Below are 24,541 nucleotides of genomic sequence, written 5' to 3'. Positions count from 1 at the left end.
CGGAGGACAAAGTACAAATAAACAATCTTTAATGATGAAATATAAACTGAAAATAACTCCTTTGAGGTAGACAAAGTATTAACATAAGGCATGACTATAGAAATAAACAAAGCTCATTAACAAAGAATGCAAAACCTGATTCGGGATTAAACGTGGCATGGACTGGCGTATATTCTCTGATTAAATAAGACAAGAACTGGCATAGGATAAAGGGAAAACAAACTATAAATACCAACACACACACACACACACACATAACGGAATGGGAAACAGATGGAAACCATCAGGACGGGACAAACAATCAGACCAATGGGAAACAGAAAGGGAATGGGCAAGTTACCTGAAACAAGAGGTAAATGTCAAATAAAACTGTAAGCCAGACAACACAAGACAAAAACTAAACATGACTTAGTGGGACTTCTTAGACATGACAATATCTTGTTTGAACTGGATTGTGATTGTATTGTTTTTATGAAAAGAATTTAAATTTTTTATCATCAGATGTGAGGTCAAAGAGGTAGCTTTTAGAATGGTTTGAGCCCCTTTGCACCCCTTTATCAACCAACAATGCACAGCTAGTCATTTCAGACTATATAAACATATATATATATTTATAACTGATCAGTTTTAATGTAAAATTGACAAACGTCTACAATGGAACGCAACAGCAAAGCATCTGAAATCTTAACCAGTGGCCAGACGAATCGTTTTTATGGCTTCAAATGGAACACTGGGGGCCACTGATTCCAAACCTGTGGTGCTTCTGGACGAGAACGACATACAGCCAGCAGAAAAAGAGTCACTCAGTCCAGTTGGAGCCACATTACTACCCTTTGATTTCACCCACGTAAACAGAAAAAAAATTGTGAGTGTAGGTATTCTAATTCATTGTTTGAGTGTTGATGTCCAATCGGTGAGGTTTTACAAAGTCACTGCAGCTCTTAGAAAAATATATGCTTTAGCCTAGTGTCATGTCAAGATAATGACACTCTGGTTGGCTCAGGTAGTTTACTGGATATGAAATATAGGTGAATACAAAGCTGTGCACAGTATATTATACCTTTAGTCCACATTTCCCTTAAAGGGAAAATGGTAATTATTGTAATGATAATGGCCTTATAGCGCTTTTAAGGTACCAGAAAGTTGCATGCAGTCCCAGTGGACATACAGTCTGTCATATCCTCATTCTATGTTCACACATGAGATGTTTTGGGTTGCAAACACAGCACATCCTGCTTCATTACTCAAATATCATTCGTATCCCTTCTCTATGATGCGCAGTGAATCATCTTCCATGGAGCAGTGTGGTCTTTCTTTACAGTAGTGAATCAGAGATACAGACTATGGCACACTTCCCTATAGTAGTCTTTCACCTTTGCTGGAAATAGTATCGTCTGATTCGTCTCATTGTAACTTTTTTATTTATTTGTTTAACACATATGTCACATAATCCATCAATACTGGAGTAAATATGAGGAACTTTAATCTCTCTTTAATGAGGTTGGGTGGGGGCACATGCAGTTTCTGGCAGAATGGATTTATCAGTCTGCCGGACTCCGTTTCCCCTGCTAGATTATATCCTATCATGAAGTGTTTTATTTCATATATACTGTTGCTGAATAACTCCATTAAATATGCGGAAGTTAAATCTTTCTTTAACAAAGTTGGAGGGTGATGCAGATTCTGGCAAACTGGACTTCTCAGTCTGACTAAATCTGTACACGTGAGTGAGCTCAACCCTTTTTTTTTTTTTGCAATAATTTTTTTACAACATTGTGTTCCCATTCAGATCAGACATATATCGGCATAAAAAGACAACCCAGCCGTCTGTCCATCGTTTTCTACCCTACACAGGCTTAAAGCTGCAGTCTGCAGGATTTGTTGTTGTCATACGTAAAGTCCTACTTTTTGGCATTTTAAGAGTTTACATGATCTATCAGAACGCTTGAAGTTGAAAACGGTGACCTCCGTAGTCGCAAAATGCAAGAAATGCTTATTTTTTAACCGAAAAATAAAAAGTTATTCAACTTCCTGTCCCGCCCCTTCAAAACACATGAGAACTCGTGCACGTCTACGTGCACGCCAGATGCGCCTACACGACTCCTCATTCATCAACTCACCTGTCATTTGCGATCATAAGACACAGTAAGTAGACTAGCCCGAAATGAAGTTCAATAGTCCAGATAAATAAGCGTGGGGACGAGCCTACCTTGTATCGCGCGTGCACAATCGGTGATTGACAGGCAGCAGAGCCCAGCTCGTAAACCTGATTGGTTACCTTTTACCGGTCCGGTTTGCAATTTTGTAAACAAACCTGCTGGCTTTGGAGGGACCTAGCGGGACAGTTCCAGGCATTATGCTTGAAAAAGAGTTGCAGACTGCAGCTTTAAGAGTCGAAATGCCTCTTGGACCAGAAATGCAGCCGATCTGGTTACATCTGCACTTTCTCTTTTGCGGTGACTGAAAAGAAAGAAAGAAAATACTCTCTAACATGTGTGTTCTAAATCATTTACAGATGTCATCTCGCACCAGCACACAGTTTCCCCTGAAGAAGTTATTTCCACGTGTACCTACCATTATAATGTTGCTTGCAAAGGATAAATATAGGAGACAAATATAAAAGATCCCCACACATCTGAATTCCCCCAGTGGTGATATTTAGATTAAAAAAAGACTGCAGTCTCATGGTCTCATTTAATATTTTCTATCTCTGCTGGCATAAAATACTCTCACCTCTCAATTTCAATGAGCTGAGGAATACTTGGAGTAATTTGAGTAAAGTTTACAAAGTAAAGATAGCATCTTTACTGTCAGTTTCAATTTTAGTTCTCGTACAATTAACGAGAAATGACGCTTTAAAGAGCGCAAGCACTCTCCCACAGAGCCCGCTAACGGTCCAAACAGAAACTTTAAAAGTTCCTCAGGATTAGGCACTCCTACTGCAGCAGCCGGGACCTATGGCGCAATGGCAGGACTATAAATCGCCTCTGCGTTCTCTGGACAATGTTTTCTAGCCCAGGTTGGACTGTGAACGGAAAATGATTGTCATGGATATATTTTGTCACCCGCTCTGGGTCGTTTCAGCAGCGCTGCTGGCCATTGTTGTGCGCCTACAGCGCAGAGCTCGCTGGGATCCAAAAGCCTGCGCCGTGCGTCTCATAGGGAAAACTGCGATAGTGACAGGAGCTAATACAGGTTGGTGGACAGGACTGCAAAGTTACCGAACACAAAATCTGATCAGAATAAGTTCTCATGGAAGTTGCGTGATCTTACTGTTGTGGTATTATTGTTGTCTGCATCCCTTTGTTGGCATTCTCACTGGATGTGGACACAGGAAATGCCGTAATATGAAAAGATATTCGAACTTAAAAGATACTTTTAAAATATAAAAATAGGCCAATTGGTCAATTCATACAGTCAAGAAGTCCATGATCAAATATTAAACAGAGAAACAAAAGTTGCCCAAACAAAAGCAGAGAAATGTAGTGTTAGTGCCAGTTTGGCCTTTGGGCTGAAAAGTAATACAGGTTGTGCCGAATTCGGCACCCCTGCCGTCAGATGCACCCCCTCGCGGGAGCGAGCGCGCACCACTCGTTTGTTCAGAAAGTGAAGCATTTCGCCTAAACAAACGCCTGGGGAACATACTATTCTACGATTTAATTATTTATGAAGGAAATGGAAGAGAAGAACATCTGTTGCTTTCAGTCATTAAAAGTCTAAAGGGCGAACTCTCTCTTCGTCGGTGGCGTAGTGGGTTAAGCAGCCGCCCCATGTACAGAGGCTACAGTCCTTGCTGCAGCTGGCCCCGGTTCGAGTCCCGCACCGGACGGTCCTTTGCTGCATGTCTTACCCATCTCTCTGCTTCCTGTCTCTCTCCAACTGTCTATCTATTAAAGGCATAAAAAAATAAATAAATAAAAAGTCTAAAGAGTGTTCTTCTCAACACAAAATCTCGTGATAGCGAACGCACAACAACACTTTTGTGTTCTGTGAAAATATATACCCCAGCCATAAGTACAAAATAAATGGACTTGATTTTTTTCAAAACAAGGTGAATATATTTGACTTGGGGTTTCACAAGACTAAATATCATTCCAGCTTTTGTTGCAAGGTTCAAAAGTAAGTGCTTTTATTTGTGTTAACCTGTAGGCTATGTAGGTCGAAACAATAGCCTTCTGATCCTGAATATCACTATATGAAAATGTAATTTGATCTATGCCTGATAGACAAGTCATAGCATCTGTGTGTTTCTCACCATTAAAGGACATATTCTCATATTCAATAGCTACACTTGTTTTTAAGAAATTAAATATTTTTCTTGCTGCTTTATAAGATAAAATACAATAAACCAATCCCCCATCCACCACTAACATATCTGTTATCAGACCTATCAAACTCGTACATATATTGGCACCAAATGCATGCAGTTAACAGTACCTAATGCTGAGGTCAAAGAAATAAAATTGTGCAGATGGGGAGCATTTCATGGCAGGCCTTGTGTTCCCTTTCCTGTGATACAGCATGTACCCCCTGCTTAACTCTTACTGTAAAGCTGTCACATGCACTAAACTGACTCTGGTTAAACACACTAGTCTTATCTGTGTACTGTGAAAAGCATTTGATGCTGGGATCAACATAACAAATATTAAGGGGGGGGGGGGGGGGGGGTGCATATTCCGGCAGGCCTGTTTTTCCACCTGCCAGAATAAGCACCCCCCCTTAACTTTTACTAGGAAGGTTGCACATGCTTGAAACTTACTCTGCTTACACATACTAGTCCCATGTGTGTACTGTGAAAATTATTTGATGCTGGGATCAACAGAACAAAAGTTAAGGGGGGGGTGCATATCACGGCAGGCCTGTTTTTCCACCTGCCGGAATAAGCACCCCCCCTTAATATTTGTTATGTTGATCCCAGCATCAAATGCTTTTCACAGTACACAGATAAGACTAGTGTGTTTAACCAGAGTCAGTTTAGTGCATGTGACAGCTTTACAGTAAGAGTTAAGCAGGGGGTACATGCTGTATCACAGGAAAGGGAACACAAGGCCTGCCATGAAATGCTCCCCATCTGCACAATTTTATTTCTTTGACCTCAGCATTAGGTACTGTTAACTGCATGCATTTGGTGCCAATATATGTACGAGTTTGATAGGTCTGATAACAGATATGTTAGTGGTGGATGGGGGATTGGTTTATTGTATTTTATCTTATAAAGCAGCAAGAAAAATATTTAATTTCTTAAAAACAAGTGTAGCTATTGAATATGAGAATATGTCCTTTAATGGTGAGAAACACACAGATGCTATGACTTGTCTATCAGGCATAGATCAAATTACATTTTCATATAGTGATATTCAGGATCAGAAGGCTATTGTTTCGACCTACATAGCCTACAGGTTAACACAAATAAAAGCACTTACTTTTGAACCTTGCAACAAAAGCTGGAATCATATTTAGTCTTGTGAAACCCCAAGTCAAATATATTCACCTTGTTTTGAAAAAATCAAGTCCATTTATTTTGTACTTATGGCTGGGGTATATATTTTCACAGAACACAAAAGTGTTGTTGTGCGTTCGCTATCACGAGATTTTGTGTTGAGAAGAACACTCTTTAGACTTTTTATTTATTTATTTTTTTATGCCTTTAATAGATAGACAGTTGGAGAGAGACAGGAAGCAGAGAGATGGGTAAGACATGCAGCAAAGGACCGTCCGGTGCGGGACTCGAACCGGGGCCAGCTGCAGCAAGGACTGTAGCCTCTGTACATGGGGCGGCTGCTTAACCCACTACGCCACCGACGAAGAGAGAGTTCGCCCTTTAGACTTTTAATGACTGAAAGCAACAGATGTTCTTCTCTTCCATTTCCTTCATAAATAATTAAATCGTAGAATAGTATGTTCCCCAGGCGTTTGTTTAGGCGAAATGCTTCACTTTCTGAACAAACGAGTGGTGCGCGCTCGCTCCCGCGAGGGGGTGCATCTGACGGCAGGGGTGCCGAATTCGGCACAACACCTGCATCATTATTGTTGTTCTCGCTGTCCCGCTGGAGGGGGAGTTAGTACGAAACCGTTTAGTCTACAAGTTTCCATACAAGGACACCAAATCTGAGGAGTTGTGAGACCCAGATCTATTGTTAGTTTTTTGTTTGGTAAAATATTGGGCCATTTGGAGTTATAATAGAAAAAAATGTCTGGCTTATTCTGTAAAAGTGTTGTGTTTTAAAGGCTTTTTATATAATATATTGTGTGAAAAGTAAAGAGTGGCTTCATCCGTCAAAATAATATTTGATAGAAAACTGCATATTTCCTGCGTAATGTACTTTTGTTACTTTTTACCTCTGGTTAGCCTTATAGTGGACATAACTTTGGTGCAGTGCATATAACATACTTTGCAGTAATTAGGCTACAATTTTATAGAAGGATCTTTTTGTCCCTGGAATGCCCCAAAAGTCAGACTTTATCCCAAAAAATCTGATGTTTATCACGGTTAGGATCTGATTGCTCAACTGAAACAGCATCTTATAAAAAAGTATCAACATCTTGTCAAATATTAACTTCAGTTTTGGGAGATGGAGCCCCCCGAGGAGCAGGGTTTAAATGTGCATGTACTTTTGTTTGCTAAAAGTTTGACTGCCAACATCGGAAAGTGAGAAATCTGTAACGTCACCATTAGATCAAAAGGAGTAGTGCAATTAGAATGTTATGATCTGATACTCAGGTCATGTGTTGAATAGGACTTCTGTTTTGAAATATTAAGACCTCTGTTGTTCCAGTTCATAATGCACTCACAGCTTCCATATCTCTTGGTACACTGGTGTTCAATCAAATGACCACAGATTATTTGTATACAGTGTAAACCTGAGGGCAGGTAGTTCCCCAGCAAGATAATATATGTGTAAACTGCCATACACACAATCTAATGAGCAAATTCAAGCAAATGGTGGTTAGTGGGGGTCTGTGTATGTAATGGGTTCATTCTTCCATCACAGCTCCCTGAAGGTATGCTACATGAGAAGAGGAAAGAATAATGAAATACACATTTTGCATTATTTTTTCACATCCCAGACATATACAGTATGCATATATAAATGTAGGCAGTCGAATCAGTTTCCACAATTCGTACCACACAAAGTCCAAGGGCATTCCACCCAACCACTCTCATCTATGTCCTTGAACTTTCTTTTAAATTCACTGCACATACTCATACTCATACATTTTAACATCATTGAATGCATTCAGTTAGCATATACAATGTATGATATATAATATATATATATATATATAATGCACCATATTGTAGAACTATTAAAACTACTAAGTGTAATTTGAACCTTTGAAAAAAGCTAACTGTCATAAGAGAAGGACGACCCAAACACAAGACCAAACAGGCAGGAGGAAGACAAGTGTCACAGCTGAAGAATAAACTCAGGGCACTGCAGGCGAAAAACAAGAAACAGGGCAGAAAGATAACCAAAGACTGGATAACAAAGGGCAGAGCTATGTCAAGGATCGGATCAGTGAACACATGAACTGGGTGGGGTGGTTAGATGAGTGAATGCAGATGAGTAATGATTACAGATCAGGTGTTAACATTGTAATGGAGTAACAAGACGAAGGCAACTGAGTACGTCTTGGGATAACAGCGGGCAGTAATCATCTGAGGACTGACTAGATCTAAAGAACCAATCCACAAAAATCTTAAGCAGACACTAACTGAATTCACGAGGGAAGCTGAACAAAGGCAATGAACATCTGCAAACCACATGCAATCATAATGAGACCAAAACCCATACAACATGATGAAAACATTTCAAACTGCCCAGTAAAACTTTCATTTCTCAGCCTCTGAAGACACAACAAAAAAACTTTGAGAGGCTGAATTTTCTGCTTTTATTGTAAATGACCAACTTTGCCCTAATGTTTATCACAATTTGAAAAAAAAAAAAAAGAATCAAATAGCTTGTCTCGAAAATATTGATGTGATGTGTGCATTGCTCCAGGCTTAAATGGTAAAACCACATATATTTTGCAACAGGTTGTGATGTTTTGGATGCACAAACAGAATAAGCTTCCCTCTGAGCTGTAGCTAAGGATTTATAGAGCAGTTTCCCTCCCTTGTCTGGAATCTGAACTCTCATTAGTCTTCTCTCTCTCTCTCTCTCTCTCTCTCTCTCTCTCTGGCCCACTCTTGCCCAAATGAATGGCGCAGTTTTAATTTACCTTGCACCAGAATTGATCTAGATAGATATATTATATCAACGACTCCCGTAAGCGATTAGGTTTAAAGAGCAGAATGTTTGGTTTTCTGAAGCCTGTCTCGCTGTGCTGTGGTGGGTTTATATTTGACCGCTTACTGTAAACAGAGAGGTAGAAAAACACCGACTTATTGAGGCCAACTCTATTGTCTTTGACGTGTGTTGGTGTTTTCTGCACTCTAGGAATAACAAATGTTTAATGAAAATGAAAATGAAAAGGTTCTTTTTGAAGATCTTCGTTTTGAATAATTATAACAAACAAGTGCATTTGAGTTTTCCCCATTTCAATAAGTTGCCTGTTGATGTATCTGTGATTTGACCAATTTTGGACATGGAAAAGTTCATTTGTTTTTTGTTTTCCCACTCTCTGCAAGGCATTGGGAAGTTCATTGCCCTGGACTTTGCACGCCGTGGGGCCCGTGTTATCCTTGCATGTCGAAGCGAGTCCCGAGGGTCAGCTGCACTAAATGAAATCAGGCAGATTACGGGAAATGAAGATGTTCACCTGCGTCTGGTGGACGTCTCCTCCATGGACTCTGTCAGGGAATTTGCAAAGAGAATTCTTAAGGAGGAGAAAGCTCTCCATATCCTCGTAAACAATGCGGCAGTATCAGGTGATAACAGCACACATGTTGCACTGTGCACTCACTGTGCATTTTGGAAACCATTAACCCGCATACGGCTTTCACTCCTGTTGGATTTTGCAGTCACAGATCTGTCCCACTGTGGACTTTACCCAAAAGCAGCTATAAACCAAAGCAAACAAGCTGAGCTTCAAAAGAGTTAGAAAAAAATCAGTGAATAGAACAGTGAAATTATGGGAAAAACATGAACCCACACTAAAATGAGCAACACCTTTTTTCATTTTTCCCCATGTGCCACACACATTGAAGCAATAAGATGTGGTCGGTGCTAAAAAAAAGAATTCTATTCTGCCGTAATGCTGTTGAACTTCACAGTTATGTATGTTTCAAGGGAGAAGCTAGGTTGGCATTCCTATTACTGTAAATTTAAAAAAACTCTGTGAGTGTGTGTGAGGGATTTGATATGAATGTTGGGGCTGTAGTCATGTTTAGGGGAAGAAGCTGTTCAGTTGTGTTTGTTTTGTGGTCATTTATGTGCACATTTTTAAAATCTAATGTTCAGGTTTGCCCAAGCAGATGACTAAAGATGGGTTTGAGGCTTCTTTTGCCACCAACCATCTGGGACCCTTTCTGCTCACCAACCTGCTGCTGGGTAAGATTGCCAATTCTCTCACACTGACATACTTAAGGGTTTGGTGAAAGTCTGTGTCCTTTGGACGCTATTTAGATCCGCCTATATCCATATAACAGGAGTGAACGGGGGCATTGGCCGATGGATATACGTGGATCTAAATATCGTCCGAAGGTCGCCGACTTTCACCAAACTGTTATCGTTGAGTAGATGAACGTATTTTATGCCAGAAATAAGGTCCGGGTTTAAAAAAAACTAACTTCTCCTTTAACCTGTCATTTCCCATCTCGATTCTTTGCACATCTTTTTGATCTTTCCTGATTGCATGTTATTGTTTTGTTCCAGACCTGATGAAGCGCTCAGCGTCAGCCCGTATTGTCACCCTCAGCTCAATCAACCACACAAAAGGTCAAGTGAACTTTTCTCATTTTCATGGCGAGAACCTCATTCATCACATGGACCAAATCTACAACCACACTAAGCTGCACAATATCATCTGTACCAATGAGCTGGCACGCAGGCTACGGGATACAGGTGGGCGAAAATCTACTTCATCAATAAGTCAAAAACATAGCAAATAAGAAGCACTAGGAATAGTCAGATGGAGACATGATGGTTTGAATGTGCAATTATTTATAAAATACATCGCTGTGCATTTTGGCTGAGGAACAGAACATTTGGATTTGAAATTTTGAAGACGCTGAAACAATTATACATTTATTGAGAAAGTCTAAACTTTTCTGCTGTAACATGCAAGTGATTTCCTTCTGTAAAGGTACGCTCTGTCCTAGACAAACATCATTCTGTAAACTTCCTGATTGCATATTTGCACCTGTCCTGCAAACATTTATGTCTGTTTATTTTGTTTTGTTGGCTGAATTGCACACACATGCCCTGTCCCCATTTCTTATCTCCATCTTAGTCACCCGTGGACAGTGCAGTTACACCACCGTCAGCTACTGAGTTGTGTGTTTGTGTTATGCTGCAAACGTCTGTTGAAAAGAGCAAGATAATCTTTACATCTCATTTGTTGTCAGCTCCTATCCCAGGTACAGTCAAGCACTCAAAGTGCTTCTGTTGCACAATATATTTTTCCAACAAAGGAAATAATAGCGCCTTTTTCCTATGCTGGTCATTTAGCCTCTGTAAAAGACACAGATGAAGGCAATTAAAGAAATTAAAGCTTGTGGAAAAACATTGAATGAGAACTGAGTAATTTTGAAAGAGATTGGAAATCCTGAATTCAAAGACTTGTTACTGAAAGTGCACCCACCCTGAACATTGATAAGTCATACACAGATCAATCAATCAATCAATGATACTTTATTAATCCCCGAGGGGAAATTCCATAACAGCCATAACATAAAACCACCGACAGGTGAAATGAGCAACATTTCTCATCTTGATCCAATGCAGTGTTCTGCTGGGAAAACCTGCATCCTGGGAGTCGCATGGATTTAACTTTGACACCTACTTAAACATTTCGGCAGACCAATAACCCCCCACAGCCGTACAGTATGCTCCCCTAATGAGTAGCTTTCTAAAGGGCTAAAAAGTATGTCAAAGAGTCTGAGGTGTTCCCCTGACCTCTAAACTCTCTAGATACCAATCTAATGGGATCTGAAAGCATCCGTGGGAAGCAAGCTCAAAACACAAAGACCCTCCCACCAACGCACAAGGCCCAAAGGATCCTTTGCCAAAGTCCTGGTACAAGACACTCCAGGACACCTTCAGATGTTCTTTGATCACATCTTGACTGGTCAGAGCTCTTTTGGCAGTATGAGAAGAGCACGCTCTATATAAGGCAGGTGGTCGTAATGCTATGGCTGATCGGTGTATGTCTGTGTGTATTTCTCTTCTCATGTACTCATAGGTGTCACAGCCAACTCTGTCCACCCTGGTGTTGTCATGACAGAAGTAATGAGGCATTATCCATTCTGGATCCGTTATCCTTTTAACCTCGTCGGCTTTTTCTTTTTCAAGGTGAGCACATCACTGTATGTTACTGCAGAGTCTCACGTTGATAGGCATGTTGGGTTGCTGTTCAAGAAGCTCTACATGTTACAATAGTGCGCTCAACCCACCAAGACAGAACGGAAATCTGCTATTTCCTACACTGTGACAAGCTGGGTTTGCTCCGAGACAAACACACAATGAAGAACATGTGATCGCACTAAGAGATTTAACCTGCTTGCATTGTTTTATCCAAATTTAGATCAAAGTTGCAACTGCCTGCTGAGGCATTGAATCCATTGTAAAAATATGCTTTCTTTTCCTGTCAAGGCTCAAAATGAAAGGCAGTAGACGGTAAACTTGAAGCTTACTTGACTTTAATTACCAACAAACAAGACTTAATATATCACTTAAAGATGTAGTCCAAGGTCAGTGGGCAATGATCACTGATAAGCAAGAACAAAACAAGACTGTGGCTGTAAAATGATACAGTTGATAGTGTTCACGCAGAGGAAGCGTGAGAAAAGTGGATGCATGGGAGCAGAAAAGGAGGGAAGATCAAGAGTGTTTGCTTCGGAAGGTTTCTACCTGTAAGGGTCTCAGAGGCAGCAATTTAAATTACCTTGAAAATAAATGGAGGCGATTGAGGTTCTCTTCATATTTTATGAAAGGAAAGAAGATAGTGCCCAGCTCCAAGTTACATTATTCATATAGATAAAAGAATATGGGAAAGGGGATGGAAAAAAAGAATAAAAAAAACAATATTGTTGCTTTTTATTTCCCTTTTGTATTTTATAACCAAACTTTACTCAGTTTTATTTACATTTCAACATTATCAGGAGAGAAAGATTTAGCATTTTTAGGCTATCATATGTCCCAACTGCTCTCACTTTCAACCCAACTACCATCCCCTCTGACAATCTAAGCAGTATGAATTATTCATTTTGCCACAAAAATATGTATGAGCACATAACACTTCCCCTATATGTTATTGGGGTGTGTCCCAGAACCTTACTACCAACTGAAATGGTTTAAAGGAGCTGCCTAAGTTTGTAAAACTGTTTCCCTTTTTAACTGCTTCATATTAACAGGCTTGGAGTTTAAGTTACAGCTTCTTTTGATTGTCCGTATTTATGCATGAGAAGATTTACAGGGTGAAGTATCTTAGGCATTGTACTGTGGTTAATCTTTGGAACACCGGTAGTTTCAATATGGCAGACGCATGTCAGAGGTAGGTACGTCTACTATTTGGAAAGGCAAATTTCATTTTGATGAAGGAAGCATCGATGTGCATACCAGCTTTCTAAAAACAGGAAAACCAGATGAGACATTCCCATCTATTTCACAGCTCATCTGTGGTGAAACATGATCATATGAACGATATATTTAGAGCGAGATAAACATCTGACCTCCATCTTGGTTGCATATTTGTACCTGCCCTGCAAAGATTTATATCTGCAGTTAGGTTTTGTGCACTGTATTGTACACTCACTCCCTATCCACCTTTCTTGTCTCCATCTCAGTCGCCAGAGGATGGTGCAGTCAGCCCAATCTACTGCGCCGTGGCGGAGGAACTAGAGGGGGTAACTGGGAAGTATTTTGACAGCGACTGCTCCCTCATTCTTCCTGCCCCTTTAGCTCGAGATGCAGCCCTTGCGGTCAAGGATTTTGAGATCTGTGAAAGACTGACATCAAAGCCCTAAAACAATGATCTGGCAGGGCTAGATAATAAAAAAAAAATACCAAAGGCCTGCTCTTCTTGACAGAGATAATCTGATAAAATATGCGGAGCTGTCTCGCAGTATCAGTTGGAAATGTTGGAAACATGGACGGCTATGTTTTTTGGCCAGGTTTTCAATACTGTTACCTGACTTTGACCTCTGAATGCATTGGTTTGAGAAACAAGCCACTGTAAAGCAGCCATATGTCAGAGCATGTCTGGAAGCAGTTGTGAAAAATCTTTCCCTCTTCATCTAAGTGTTGTGACATGTGAGAAAGATGCTGACACCATGTGGCCAACAATCTGAAGTGCTCTCTCAGGAATTACGAAACAAGCTCAGGTGTGATTCAATAGCTTTCATTTATTGACTGATTAAATGAAACACAACAAAACATTTGAGCATTCAGTGCTTTTTTTTGAAGATTTTTACAGTATTCGTCACCTCATGCCTTTGGCCTTGTTACTTGGCTGCAGAGACAGGGAGTAAAGGAACGTTATGGTCACCAAATAATTCTCTAACCAAAACATTATTTTCTATTTGGCTTTTTTTAATGTGTATTACAACTATATCATAACTATATCAAATACCTTTCTCACGCTTCTCCACTATTTCATGGATGATCTCCTCGAGCACCGGCGCCACGTGTTCCAGTTGTTTGGGTGAAAGACGGACAGCTATCTCCATCGTTTTATCCTGGACAAAACAAAAGCATGAATGACAAATATTTTTCAGGTGAACATTTGGTTGGCACAGGGAGTAAAGGTGGTGCATGTGTGTACTCACAGGAGTTCCATCATGTTGCACTTGAGGAAGCTGTTGGGTGGTGACTTTACCGTCTTGCTCCTGGCACGCAAACACAGGGGAGAAGCATACGAATGTATATGAAAATAAAAAAGTCCTGCCATGCCGGAGAAACATTCTCTTGTGTCTTTTATTCATATCTATGAAGATCTAGGTATGTATGGATACATTTTTTGTGAAAAAACTCTTAGTTTCCTCAGACGCAGACAGCTATTATATGCTGATTTGGACTTGCTGGTAAATTACAAAACACTTTGACAGTTGTGCGTCTCAGTTGGTTTTTACATCTTTCCTGTTGTTTAGTCATTACAAAACTGAGTAAAGAACAAAAACCACTGAAAATGATTTCTTTATCAACTAAAACGCTTGTGCAATTCAAGAAAGGAGTGGACAGATGTCCAAGAGTTGGAGTTAGTTTCTTCATGTCTGTCCAGAAAGTGGAATCAGGGGCAATGTAGTTTGTTTCTTATTTAAGAAAATATGGATTCATGATCAGATTAACTGTTGATCAAAATATTGGCAGATTGTGTCTCCTGAAGAGCACTAACCATTTAGTTGACCAATACGTTTACCTCTAAATGTTGCATAGGGAATAAGAAACTCTCATCAGGTTATCAAACAGATACAGTAGAGCCACAGGACAATATGAGATTTAATATTTTATATTACCATGAAAAGCTATTGTTTAATCCTGCAGCTGAGAGAAACAGTTTCTTCCTATTAATTCTTATTGGAGGGGGGGGGGGGGGGGGGGGGGGTTAAACCAGGCTTTTCCTGCCATTTGTACGGAAAAAATTGCCGCCATTATCACAAGAGCTGCTGATTGATTTCTTTTGTTGCATTCATAATCAATTAATTGACTGGTCTGGCACTACTTCTGCACACAAGCTGCTTACCTTCATCAGCAACATCTCACTTGGGCTGAAGAACGTGAGGTGTCCCTCTGTCCTATCGACCAGAAGCGCCACCAGGCACACCAGCACCGTGCAACCGGCCACTGCTCTGCGCATGCTCATTCTGCTCTCACCTGCACACACACACATACACACGCGTATTGGCATATAATCTTACACAAAAAGAAGCACAATCCATTCAGAGCAGAAGGTTTATACAGATATACAACAATGTCTGGGGGATGGGCAGCCCCGAGAAACTTTTTTTTTGACAGTGAAAATAGGTCAACATTTGACATGACGTGCACGAACAACTCACTGATAATAGCAAAAACAAGGACTCAAAGGATCTCATGGCTATGTAAGAAAGAGGTTGGCTAACAGATAGGAGATAAGGAAGAAGAAGAAGGGATAGAGAAGTGTGGGGGGCTCTGAGGGGCAGAACAACAAACTGCTCCACAGATAAAAGAGACAAGAACCTGGAGTTAACCAGCGATACTTACAATAGCAACACAGCTCTGTATACGAATGTGAGCGGATGAAGAGGGAACATCAGAGAGGGGAAAGACAAGAGTAACATGACAGAGAGAGAGGCAGAGGGAACTATATCTCACTCACGTGCTGTGTCGGTCTTGGTCAGTTGCTTGAAGTGTCCTTTAAGATGAGCAGTGCTCCACCGGTCTGAGCATCAGCTTGTCCCACTCAGCCTTTATAACAAGCCTTCTCCCGATCCTTAAACTTGTTGCTGTCCTCCCTCACATCCGCTTCTCAACAGGCTCCTTCAACGACTCTCTGCCATGCTCCTGGAAACACAGACATTACGAGGGAATCTTGCTTTTTTATAAGGGTAATAAGCTCCCCATGCTGTACGTATAGGCCTTTGACAAGACTGACACATTGACACATTGATGAGTATCCTCGTAATGTGTGGACAATATTTCTTTGCATTAAGTATGGGTTGCTTTTGGTCTACAGACTGCATTGTTAATTATTTGTCAGAGAACACCAAAAGTCTCATTTTTTCAAAATCTCCCATGACCGCAAACACACATTTATAGAAGCACAACTTGGGATGACAATGACCACATTATAATGAAAACAATATGCTAACTGAAAAGCAAAGTTCAATCTGTACATGACTTTTCATGAGGGTCACTCAGTTAGATACCAAGAGAGACAGCCAGGAGACGATGTGTCCTAAGAGGTCAGTCATAAATTCTCTGCGCCAAGATATTATCTAACACAAAGTGACATTTATAAGCTGCCAGGAAATGGTGAGCGTGTGCACACAGACCCACATGCATCCGCTTCTTGGTAACCCTGTGACTCTGAAGTGCTTTATAGACATTTTGAAATGTTATTGCACTTTTGGTTTATGCTGCTGTCCAAATACAGGAATGGTTTGTTAAAAATACCCCCATTAATCTATCTGTCAAGTCAAGTACGTGAGTACAGTCGCACATTTTCTTTGGCACTTAAATAGAACACCACCAGAGTGACGCAAAAGCCCTTGTAACATTTTTCCATCACCGAGCACTTGGGGTCTTTCATGCAGTAGGTCCACTCTGTGAAGTAGTGTTTCAGTGTTTCAGTGTCCAAATGGTTTTCAGGGAAGCTCAATGAATGGAAGTAAAGAAATGTGATATTAGTTATTGAATTTGCTATCAAAAGGAGAAAACAGCCTAAATGTGGGATATTTGGTTTAAGAGACAATTTGTGGTTATATTCCTTTTGGAGGTTTTTATTGGTTTTCCCAAAAGAGACAAAGAGACAAACCACCGCCAAGATATATGGAGTTAAATTTGTCTGAATAATATTTGTATATACGCAGAAGGGGATCCACAAATATGTCTTGATTTGCATGTGTGTTTTGATATCTACAAATAAAAAAATCATATTTGTAACTCGTATATTGATTTTTACAAATATATATTTGCATTTGTAAAACCAAAAAAATTATTGTGAAATGTGATTCTGCATTTGTGAATCACCAGCACACACATTCTTCGCTTTCCACAGTTAAGTGTTTTTGAGACGTTCTTCGCATGAAAGTCGCACAAATCCACACGTAAATATTTCTTGACTTGCATTCGTGTTTTGATATCCACAAATAAAAAAATATATATTTGTAACTTGTAAATTGGTTTTCACAATTGTATATGTGTATTTGTAAATGAAATGGCATTTGTAAAACTGAAAATTGCCTTTGTGATATCTAATTTTGCATTTGTGCATTAACAGCACGCGTAGGTTTCGTTTTCGCATTTGTGAATCTGCACAATCAGCGCACGTATTTTTGAGACAATCTTTGCAGCAGAGGAAGCCCCCCAGATTCACAAATAGCCTACCTCTACTTCCTAATCAACTAGATGGCAGTGTTGCTCAATCTATTGCGTGTTACCATATTGCTCTCACTCTGAATACTGTCAGAAAAAACAAAACAATATGAAAAATAGAGAGTCTCTGAACTATTTACATTTACATTTTACTATCATAACTATCATAATTTGGGGCGAGGGAATTGTACTTACTGAAGTTGGCGGTAGCTGCTCATCATGCCCACGTTGTTCGGCCATGGTGGAATTTGAATGAATTGAAAAATTCGATGAAAGTCAAGTGAAGCATAGCCGTTATGAGCTTTATAGAACAACACCTACTTGATTAGGAAGTAGAGGTAGGCTATTTGTGAATCTGGGTGGCTTCCTCTGCCGCAAAGATTGTCTCAAAAATACGTGCGCTGATTGTGCAGATTCACAAATGCGAAAACGAAACCTTCGTGTGCTGTTAATGCACAAATGCAAAATTAGATATCACAAAGGCAATTTTCAGTTTTACAAATGCCATCCCATTTACAAATACACATCTACAATTGTGAAAACCAATTTACAAGTTACAAATATGTTTTTTTTATTTGTGGATATCAAAACAGGAATGCAAGTCAAGAAATATTTACGTGTGGATTTGTGCGACTTTCATGCGAAGAACGTCTCAAAAACAGGTAACTGTGGAAAGCGAAGAATGTGTGTGCTGGTGATTCACAAATGCAGAATCACATTTCACAAATGATTTTTTTGGTTTTACAAATGGCATTTTATTTACAAATGCAAATATATATTTGTAAAAATCAATATACGAGTTACAAATATGATTTTTTTATTTGTAGATATCAAAACACACATGCAAATCAAGACATATTTGTGGATCCCCTTCTGCGTATATACAAATATTATTGAGACAAATTTAACTCCATACATAATTGTACCGCAGACAGTGCCGCAGACATCGCCGCAGGAGGAGAGAAAGGAGGCCTCTGATTGGTCAACTCTACATCCGCTCTACACTATGCGTATTTCCGGTCTGCTAACCGGCTGACGCTAACCGTGCTAACCGTGACGATTCTTTCCCTCTCTGCCAGCTCCAGTAGTAGCAATATTTCTTCTATTTTTAGATCGACCAGCTGCATCTCTATCAAAGTGCGCATTCGTCCAGTCGCCATTGTTGTTGAATGACCTCCGTAACCGTAACACCCACAATCCTAGCTTGTTCGTGATTGTCCCTCTTGCGTTGTGGCGTGGGATTAACATAGCGCAGACAGCGCTTCAAGGCATAAATAAAAAATAACTGCGTCGTGTCTGCGACAAGCTCACTGCGACACACTGCTGCGAAGTATACATGAGCATGTATTCTCACTGCATTGTGCCCCCTTGCATATCTTTTAACCTGATCTTTCTTATTAAAGTGTCCCGGGGGGGTGACACTACTACCAGAGTATGAAAGAAACACCTTTGTGGATGTGCAATCATCTAATCAGTAAATAATGGATTTGACACCGAGTGCCACAGTGTACACCAGAGGATATATTTAGTGACTTTTTGATTGATTTGGTGATTTCCTAACAATTTCGACAAACGTACAATAGCATGAGCCCTAACATTTTAAATTGTATTCCTTCTTTCATCACCTGAATCTATGCACGGCAAGGAGTGATCTTGGCTGGAGCTCGCGATGTTAGAACATTATCGCGGGATTTGGGCAATGTGGCAGCTTGCTGAAACGTGATCACAGTCTTTTTCTGTGAGGCGAACCAACAGGGCAGACGCACACTGCGTACTGCTGCAGACATTTTCAAATCATGGTAAGAGAAATAGACCTGACGATCTGAATTTTACTGCAAACTTATTCTTGCACTATAAAATATGAGGCTTTTTTTTTTACACGGCTGTCGTTCGAAGAGAAAAACGTCTAGATTGACAAATATACTGGTGTCTAAGTTCAGGGCCTTTCAACACTTGAAGAGCAGTTAGCCGTCTCTTTAGATAATTTAGCGGGAGTATTTAAAAGTATTTTTATTTTAACAATTTAGGCGAAAATATCTTTCAGGAGACAATGGTAGTTGTGTTAGTCGCAGTCATGCAGGTAACTTCAGTAATGCGCATTTTAAGTTTCTGAACATGGGTTGGCTTTAGGTTGTTTTAGCTAGGCTGTTAGCACATGTTAGCTTCATAGCACGTTTGGGTGGGCCCAGGTTAACACGTGGGTTCGTCGACAGCGTGGTTACGTGTTAAGGTTTTTTCATTGGAATATACCCGTTTGTTTTTTTTAAAAAAGCAAACTCGTATAAAACACTAGTAGCTACTCAATTTAAATACAGTATCGGATATTTGGCTCAACCTACCCAAAAAAAGGTTGACTTGTGCCTCACAGCTGACCACGTGCAGCCCAGTGGAAACTTCCGCTGTACAAAAAGTTTCTACGAACACGTTTCATTGCTTGTGCTGACGTTGCATGCTATCAGTTGGTAGGTGTCTGGCTCCCTCATCAGTATTTGTGCTCTTAACGTTTGCAGGTATTGCTGCACGTGTTGTTCGAGCATGCGGCGGGCTACGCACTGTTCGCCGTCAAAGAGGTGGAGGAAATCGGCATGCTGCTACCTCAGGTGAGTCTGCCGACATAACGTAAGCTGCTCTGGTCTGTTTCAAATGGGACCGGCATCAACTAGTGTGTGTTTTTATCAGGTTGAGGAAAGCGTGCTGAACATCGCAAAGTTCAACGGCATGGTGAGCCTGGCTGCCTTTTTCCCTTTCAAGTCAGCCCAGGCTGCCCTGGAAAACATGAATGCTGTTTCTGAAGGCAAGTGTTTCCCTTACTTGGAGTAAAGTATCCTCAGATGTAGTGATGTGTAATATCTGTCAATCCACTGAGTTGATATGCTGACGGCTTAAATGTCCTGAACATCTGAGGGAAGACGTTTTGATTTTTAATAGATTGAACTGAGCATATGAGAAAAATACTCTTCATTTCATCCAAATGTTTCATTATTTTTGTCATTTAGGTGTGGTTCATGCTGATCTCAAGTTGTTCCTTGAGACAAACCTCCCACTCTCTGGAAAGAAGAAAGCTGTTTTGGGAGTTTCTGATGCAAAGATCGGAGCCGCTTTACAGGAAGAGTTTACTGTTTCTATTCAGACTGGAGGGGTGGTGGCTGAGATAACCAGAGGTGAGGGGGGCAGTTTACCTGTTCTGTGAATTGTGAGCTAATGTACCGTAAATATTATTAAAATTGTTACGAAAGCTAGAATGTTAAAGGTGGTTTGTCGTGATGTGATCTTGTGATGCTGAAACTCATGACGGTTCATACTGAAAATCTGAACAGCCACAAGACACTCGCTGTCCTGACCCTTTCCCCGTTAACACCAACAAACCCTCCTGTTTTTTCTTTCTTTTCTGCCCGGCAGGCGTGCGTTTGCACTTTCACTCCCTGGTTAAGGGCCTGACTGGCCAGGCTGCCTCCAAGGCACAACTGGGTCTCGGTCACAGCTACTCCAGAGCGAAGGTCAAGTTTAACGTCAACAGAGTCGACAACATGATCATCCAGTCCATTGCTTTGTTGGATCAGCTTGACAAAGACATCAACACTTTCTCCATGCGTGTCCGGTAGGTTTCTGATCCGAATTTATTTTTTTTTAGTTTGGTTGTTGGATTGTTTTGTATTCTGTGGTTGCATCATCTGTAGCATATCATTTATGTGAGGGAGCAATAGTATAATAGTGTAAGTTTTTATTCTGTCTTTGAGGGCTCAATGTTTGCCTGCAAATGAGATTCCTGTTTTCTGAGTATCCTCCTAATGTTTACCACAGGCAGTGCACCACAGAGTATTGTCTGTATTGAAACGGGAGGTACATCCAACCTCCCCTGACCCTTGTGCTTTGCTAGCTATTGTCTGCTAAGGCATCACCATTGGTTGAGACATCCTGCCATGTGTATTCACTTACCAGGCGTGCTATAGATGTGTTGTGAATGTCACTTTGGCTTTGCAGCTTGTTTAACCAAACAGCCTGTGTGTTTCTTTACAGTGAATGGTATGGCTACCACTTTCCAGAGCTGATCAAAATTGTGCCGGACAATTCAATGTACTGCCGCTTGGCCCAGCTCATTGGGAACAGGAAGGAGCTGTCAGAGGAGAGTTTGGAGAGCTTGGAGGAGGTGGTGATGGACAGTGGCAAGGCTCAGGCCATTCTGGACGCGTCTCGCTCCTCTATGGGTCAGCACACTACATTCTAAAGTTTGAATTGTAAACTGTCTTTAGAGGAACTGACGCAGCCATTTCATGCTAGGTTTAGGCTCATATTGACATGTACTCTTTAGAGACTTGCATATTTATTCATTTTATGCCCCTTTTTTGCCCACCCTGGATCAATAATTGTCCTGGGTGACTAACACAGGGGGGTAGAGAAACTCTCTCATAAACCTGTAGTGAAGGCACTAATCCTCGCTGCGGATCCTGTCGGGAGAAACAAACTTACTTTGCACCCAACATAATATGCCGCATGTGTTTTCCTCTGCTCATTTCCTCCTGGTTGTTTTTCCTTCAGGTATGGACATTTCTCCTATTGACCTGATCAACATAGAGCGGTTCTCTAGTCGCGTCGTGTCTCTGGCTGCCTATCGGTTGGAGCTGCAGGAGTACCTGCGATCCAAGATGAGCCAGGTGGCACCCAACCTTGCAGCCTTAATCGGAGAAGTGGTGAGCACAATTTCAAATCTGTTTTTGATTGTACACGGGACCAATGATGTTAAAACAAAATCTGTCAATCCACTGAATATCTGTGATGAAAAACATCTGTTGCTGATGGTCCTCTGGCTGTATTCAAATTTAAGTTTATTTTGTAGCTTTTTGTGGTGCAAAACTGACAGGTTTTTTTTTTTTTTTTTTTTTTTTTTTTTTTTTTTTTAAACTTTAGGTTGGAGCTCGTCTGATATCTCACGCTGGCAGTTTGACAAACCTGGCCAAGTACCCAGCATCCACGGTTCAGATCCTGGGAGCAGAGAAGGCCCTGTTCAGGTACTGGGGCACCCCCTCCCTGCTGGGGAAAGATGTGGTTGCAGTGATGGCAGGGTTGGGCCGGAGCAGAGCAGGGTGACCGAAGAAGACATGAAAATTTAAAGTCTTATTTGGAGTGATCCCTCTCGCCCTAATGCACCCCCACAGTCTGAGCATCCACTCACAGCACAGAGGTAGAATATTGGAAAGACTACGTGAAGCTTTTTTTTTTTTTTTTTTTTTTTTTTGTTTAATAATCATAACATATAAAACTTACATGGTGGTAATTATCTTTTAATTAATTAAAATAACAAATTAATTATATTAACAAATTAATATATATATTTATTTTTTCATATTCCTAGTTGTCTGTGATGGACCCCTAATTTCAAGTGTTCACGTAAGAGCAGAGGGTGCTGTTCATTGCAGACGGACAGATAAACATGTTCACTGCAGCTTTGCAGCTGGATATTGTTGCCTGAATCTCATTTAGACTTCAAGCTGGAGAAAGTGTCCCTACCCACGACACTGATTAAAAGAAGATTCTCTAGTTAACAGATTGACTTGTTTTCAAATGGAGAACTCCATTATCATTGTCTGTCCTGAATGTGAAAGCAGTTATGTTTTCACACAGAGCCCTGAAGACACGTGGCAACACCCCCAAGTACGGCCTCATCTTCCATTCGACCTTTATTGGCCGTGCAGCTGCCAAGAATAAAGGACGCATCTCCAGATATCTGGCAAACAAGTGCACGATCGCCTCACGTATTGACTGTTTCTCTGGTAAGTGACAGCAGTGTAATATAACAGTGGCAGTACTTCTGTTCTTGTCTGTGTTGGTTTATTGCAATGATGCATTTATTTTTCGTCAACAGTATTCAACCCTTGGGTTGATGTTGAGAAGCTATTGCCTGAGCAAAGCCCAGTGTCTTAAAGAGACAGTAGCCTGCTGTAATCCCCACTGAGTTGATGTCTGGTTTAACTTTCTTACAGAGGTGCCCACAAGTGTGTTTGGTGACAAGCTGCGCGAACAGGTGGAAGAGCGTCTGTCTTTCTATGAGTCGGGCGAGTTGCCACGGAAAAATGTGGATGTCATGAAAGAGGCAGTAAAGGAGGTGAGCTTGTGGTCTTTTATAGAGTTTCTCTAAACCCAGTTGTGTTGTGGTGCACTGAACACCACCAATTATCCTGAAAAGGCCTGTTTTCTCAAAATTACAAAAAACAATCAGTTCAATGTGGCAATGCTGTAAATGATGAGACGTCTTTCCCTGACATCACCGTGGGGGTTAAAGCTGATTTAATGAGCCTGATGCAGCATTAATGCTTGTAAAGAAAAAATAACTCCTCGTCTAACCCTGGTTTACTCACATTCTTTGTTCTTTCTCAACTTAGGCGACCGATGTTGCCGCTGAGATCAAGCGCAAACTAGAGAAGAAGGAAAAGAAACGCAAGAAGCGTGAGAAGAAGTTACAAGAACTTGACGCAAATGGAGAAACCAACGGAGAAGCTGAGGTGACCTTTTATTTTAGCTTCTGGCCCTGCGTGTTTGATTTGAGAGTTGACCCTCACAATGTGGTCCTTTCTCAGTGTACGACATGCTAAATGAACTTGACTCCGAACCATTGGCTGGCCCTAATTAGTGGGCTTGATCACTGAAGAGAGTCTAACATTTAAGCTATCTGAAAGATGACTAACATTTCATCAAAAAAAGGAAAAATTGATCCTCATGGTATATTCTGTTTGACCGAAAGGTGGAGAATCAAGAAGCGGATATAACGATGGAAAAGAAGAAAAAGAAGAAACAAGCTGCTGAGGAGATGGAGGTCCAGGCAGAGGAGACTGCTGAGGATGGAGCAAAGGAGACTCCGGGCAAGAAAAAGAAGAAGCGAAAATCTGAGGCGGAGGGCCTGGAGGCTCAGGCAGAGGAGGCCACGGATAATGGAACAGACACTCCCGCTAAGAAGAAAAAGAAACGACAGAGTGAGGCCGCGGATGCAGAACCAGCAGCAGAAACGGTTGCATCTGAGAAGAAGAAGAAAAAGAAAAAACAGACTGCAGAATAGACCGAACAGAGACTGAATTGTTATTTTTGTGTACAGCTTTATTTTACTTATCCAAACAAATTTCCGTAGTCGGCTTTGTTGTCTTTTTGTTTTTGCCACATCAGATCAGATGGTTAATGCTTGTAACTGTGCCTTTTAGTCAGTTACTTATACTTTTGTAAATAAATCCTGTATGAATTGAGGTTTGAGTGTAATTTTAAGTATAAAGCACCATCAAAAGCATTTCAGTTAAAGCTTAAACATGACTTCCAAAAGCCACTCTGTTGCTTATCCTAATAATCGGTGATGACTGCAATAAGCTGGGGTTTCTCACACC

The 24,541-nt window shown here is 40.7% G+C and overlaps 3 protein-coding genes and 2 non-coding genes across 7 annotated transcripts; 4 read left to right on the top strand and 1 right to left on the bottom strand.

Moving 5' to 3' along the window:
* The first annotated feature begins 2,803 nt into the window (after positions 1–2,803).
* LOC142376859 (retinol dehydrogenase 11) lies at positions 2,804–14,054 on the top strand. 2 transcript variants are annotated; one of them, XM_075460488.1, is made up of 6 exons: positions 2,804–3,195; positions 8,633–8,872; positions 9,405–9,494; positions 9,819–10,007; positions 11,347–11,456; positions 12,950–14,054. In XM_075460488.1, the coding sequence occupies exons 1-6, from the start codon at positions 3,039–3,041 to the stop codon at positions 13,127–13,129; spliced, it is 966 nt and encodes a 321-aa protein (XP_075316603.1). In that variant the 5' UTR covers positions 2,804–3,038; the 3' UTR covers positions 13,130–14,054. The 2 variants fall into 2 exon arrangements, with proteins under 2 accessions (XP_075316603.1, XP_075316604.1); XM_075460489.1 differs by lacking the exon at positions 12,950–14,054 and adding an exon at positions 11,076–11,232 and having other exon boundaries at positions 11,347–11,429.
* mlnl (motilin-like) lies at positions 13,488–19,601 on the bottom strand. Of its 2 annotated transcripts, XM_075460491.1 has the most exons (6): positions 19,517–19,600; positions 15,460–15,644; positions 14,845–14,975; positions 13,931–13,990; positions 13,735–13,840; positions 13,488–13,614 (listed from the first exon to the last, which is right to left on the bottom strand). In XM_075460491.1, exons 3-6 carry the CDS (start codon positions 14,962–14,964, stop codon positions 13,607–13,609), a joined length of 294 nt encoding a protein of 97 aa, XP_075316606.1. In that variant the 5' UTR covers positions 14,965–14,975; positions 15,460–15,644; positions 19,517–19,600; the 3' UTR covers positions 13,488–13,606. The 2 variants fall into 2 exon arrangements, with proteins under 2 accessions (XP_075316606.1, XP_075316605.1); XM_075460490.1 differs by having other exon boundaries at positions 13,735–13,990; positions 19,517–19,601.
* nop56 (NOP56 ribonucleoprotein homolog) lies at positions 18,897–24,406 on the top strand. The gene is made up of 12 exons (XM_075460487.1): positions 18,897–18,976; positions 19,688–19,777; positions 19,857–19,971; positions 20,174–20,338; positions 20,577–20,775; positions 21,195–21,382; positions 21,714–21,865; positions 22,083–22,183; positions 22,797–22,945; positions 23,156–23,277; positions 23,555–23,674; positions 23,914–24,406. Exons 1-12 carry the CDS (start codon positions 18,974–18,976, stop codon positions 24,223–24,225), a joined length of 1,716 nt encoding a protein of 571 aa, XP_075316602.1. The 5' UTR covers positions 18,897–18,973; the 3' UTR covers positions 24,226–24,406.
* LOC142377988 (small nucleolar RNA SNORA26) lies at positions 21,521–21,640 on the top strand. The gene has a single exon (XR_012769583.1). It is a non-coding gene; the product is annotated as a small nucleolar RNA SNORA26 (small nucleolar RNA).
* On the top strand, positions 23,408–23,475 carry LOC142377995 (small nucleolar RNA SNORD57). The gene has a single exon (XR_012769590.1). It is a non-coding gene; the product is annotated as a small nucleolar RNA SNORD57 (small nucleolar RNA).
* Positions 24,407–24,541: the final 135 nt, after the last annotated feature.

This window comes from Odontesthes bonariensis, chromosome 3 (genome assembly GCF_027942865.1).
Source record: "Odontesthes bonariensis isolate fOdoBon6 chromosome 3, fOdoBon6.hap1, whole genome shotgun sequence".
In the NCBI taxonomy this organism is placed as follows: Eukaryota; Metazoa; Chordata; class Actinopteri; order Atheriniformes; family Atherinopsidae; genus Odontesthes; species Odontesthes bonariensis.
Note: the sequence above shows the minus strand (reverse complement) of the source record. Positions and strands in the feature narration are given on the sequence as shown.

What these genes read in the sequence shown, in the direction of transcription:
- LOC142376859 (XM_075460488.1), top strand. Translation starts at nt 3,039, where the DNA reads ATGATTGTCATGGATATATTTTGTCACCCGCTCTGGGTCGTTTCAGCA. An exon ending in AGTGACAGGAGCTAATACAG is followed by an intron (nt 3,196 to 8,632) that starts GTTGGTGGACAG and finishes ACTCTCTGCAAG; the next exon opens with GCATTGGGAAGTTCATTGCC. An exon ending in ACGCAGGCTACGGGATACAG is followed by an intron (nt 10,008 to 11,346) that starts GTGGGCGAAAAT and finishes ATGTACTCATAG; the next exon opens with GTGTCACAGCCAACTCTGTC.
- mlnl (XM_075460490.1), bottom strand. Translation starts at nt 14,964, where the DNA reads ATGAGCATGCGCAGAGCAGTGGCCGGTTGCACGGTGCTGGTGTGCCTG. An exon ending in GTGAGATGTTGCTGATGAAG is followed by an intron (nt 13,991 to 14,844) that starts GTAAGCAGCTTG and finishes TTTGCGTGCCAG; the next exon opens with GAGCAAGACGGTAAAGTCAC.
- nop56 (XM_075460487.1), top strand. An exon ending in ACGTATTGACTGTTTCTCTG is followed by an intron (nt 22,946 to 23,155) that starts GTAAGTGACAGC and finishes ACTTTCTTACAG; the next exon opens with AGGTGCCCACAAGTGTGTTT. An exon ending in AAACCAACGGAGAAGCTGAG is followed by an intron (nt 23,675 to 23,913) that starts GTGACCTTTTAT and finishes TTTGACCGAAAG; the next exon opens with GTGGAGAATCAAGAAGCGGA.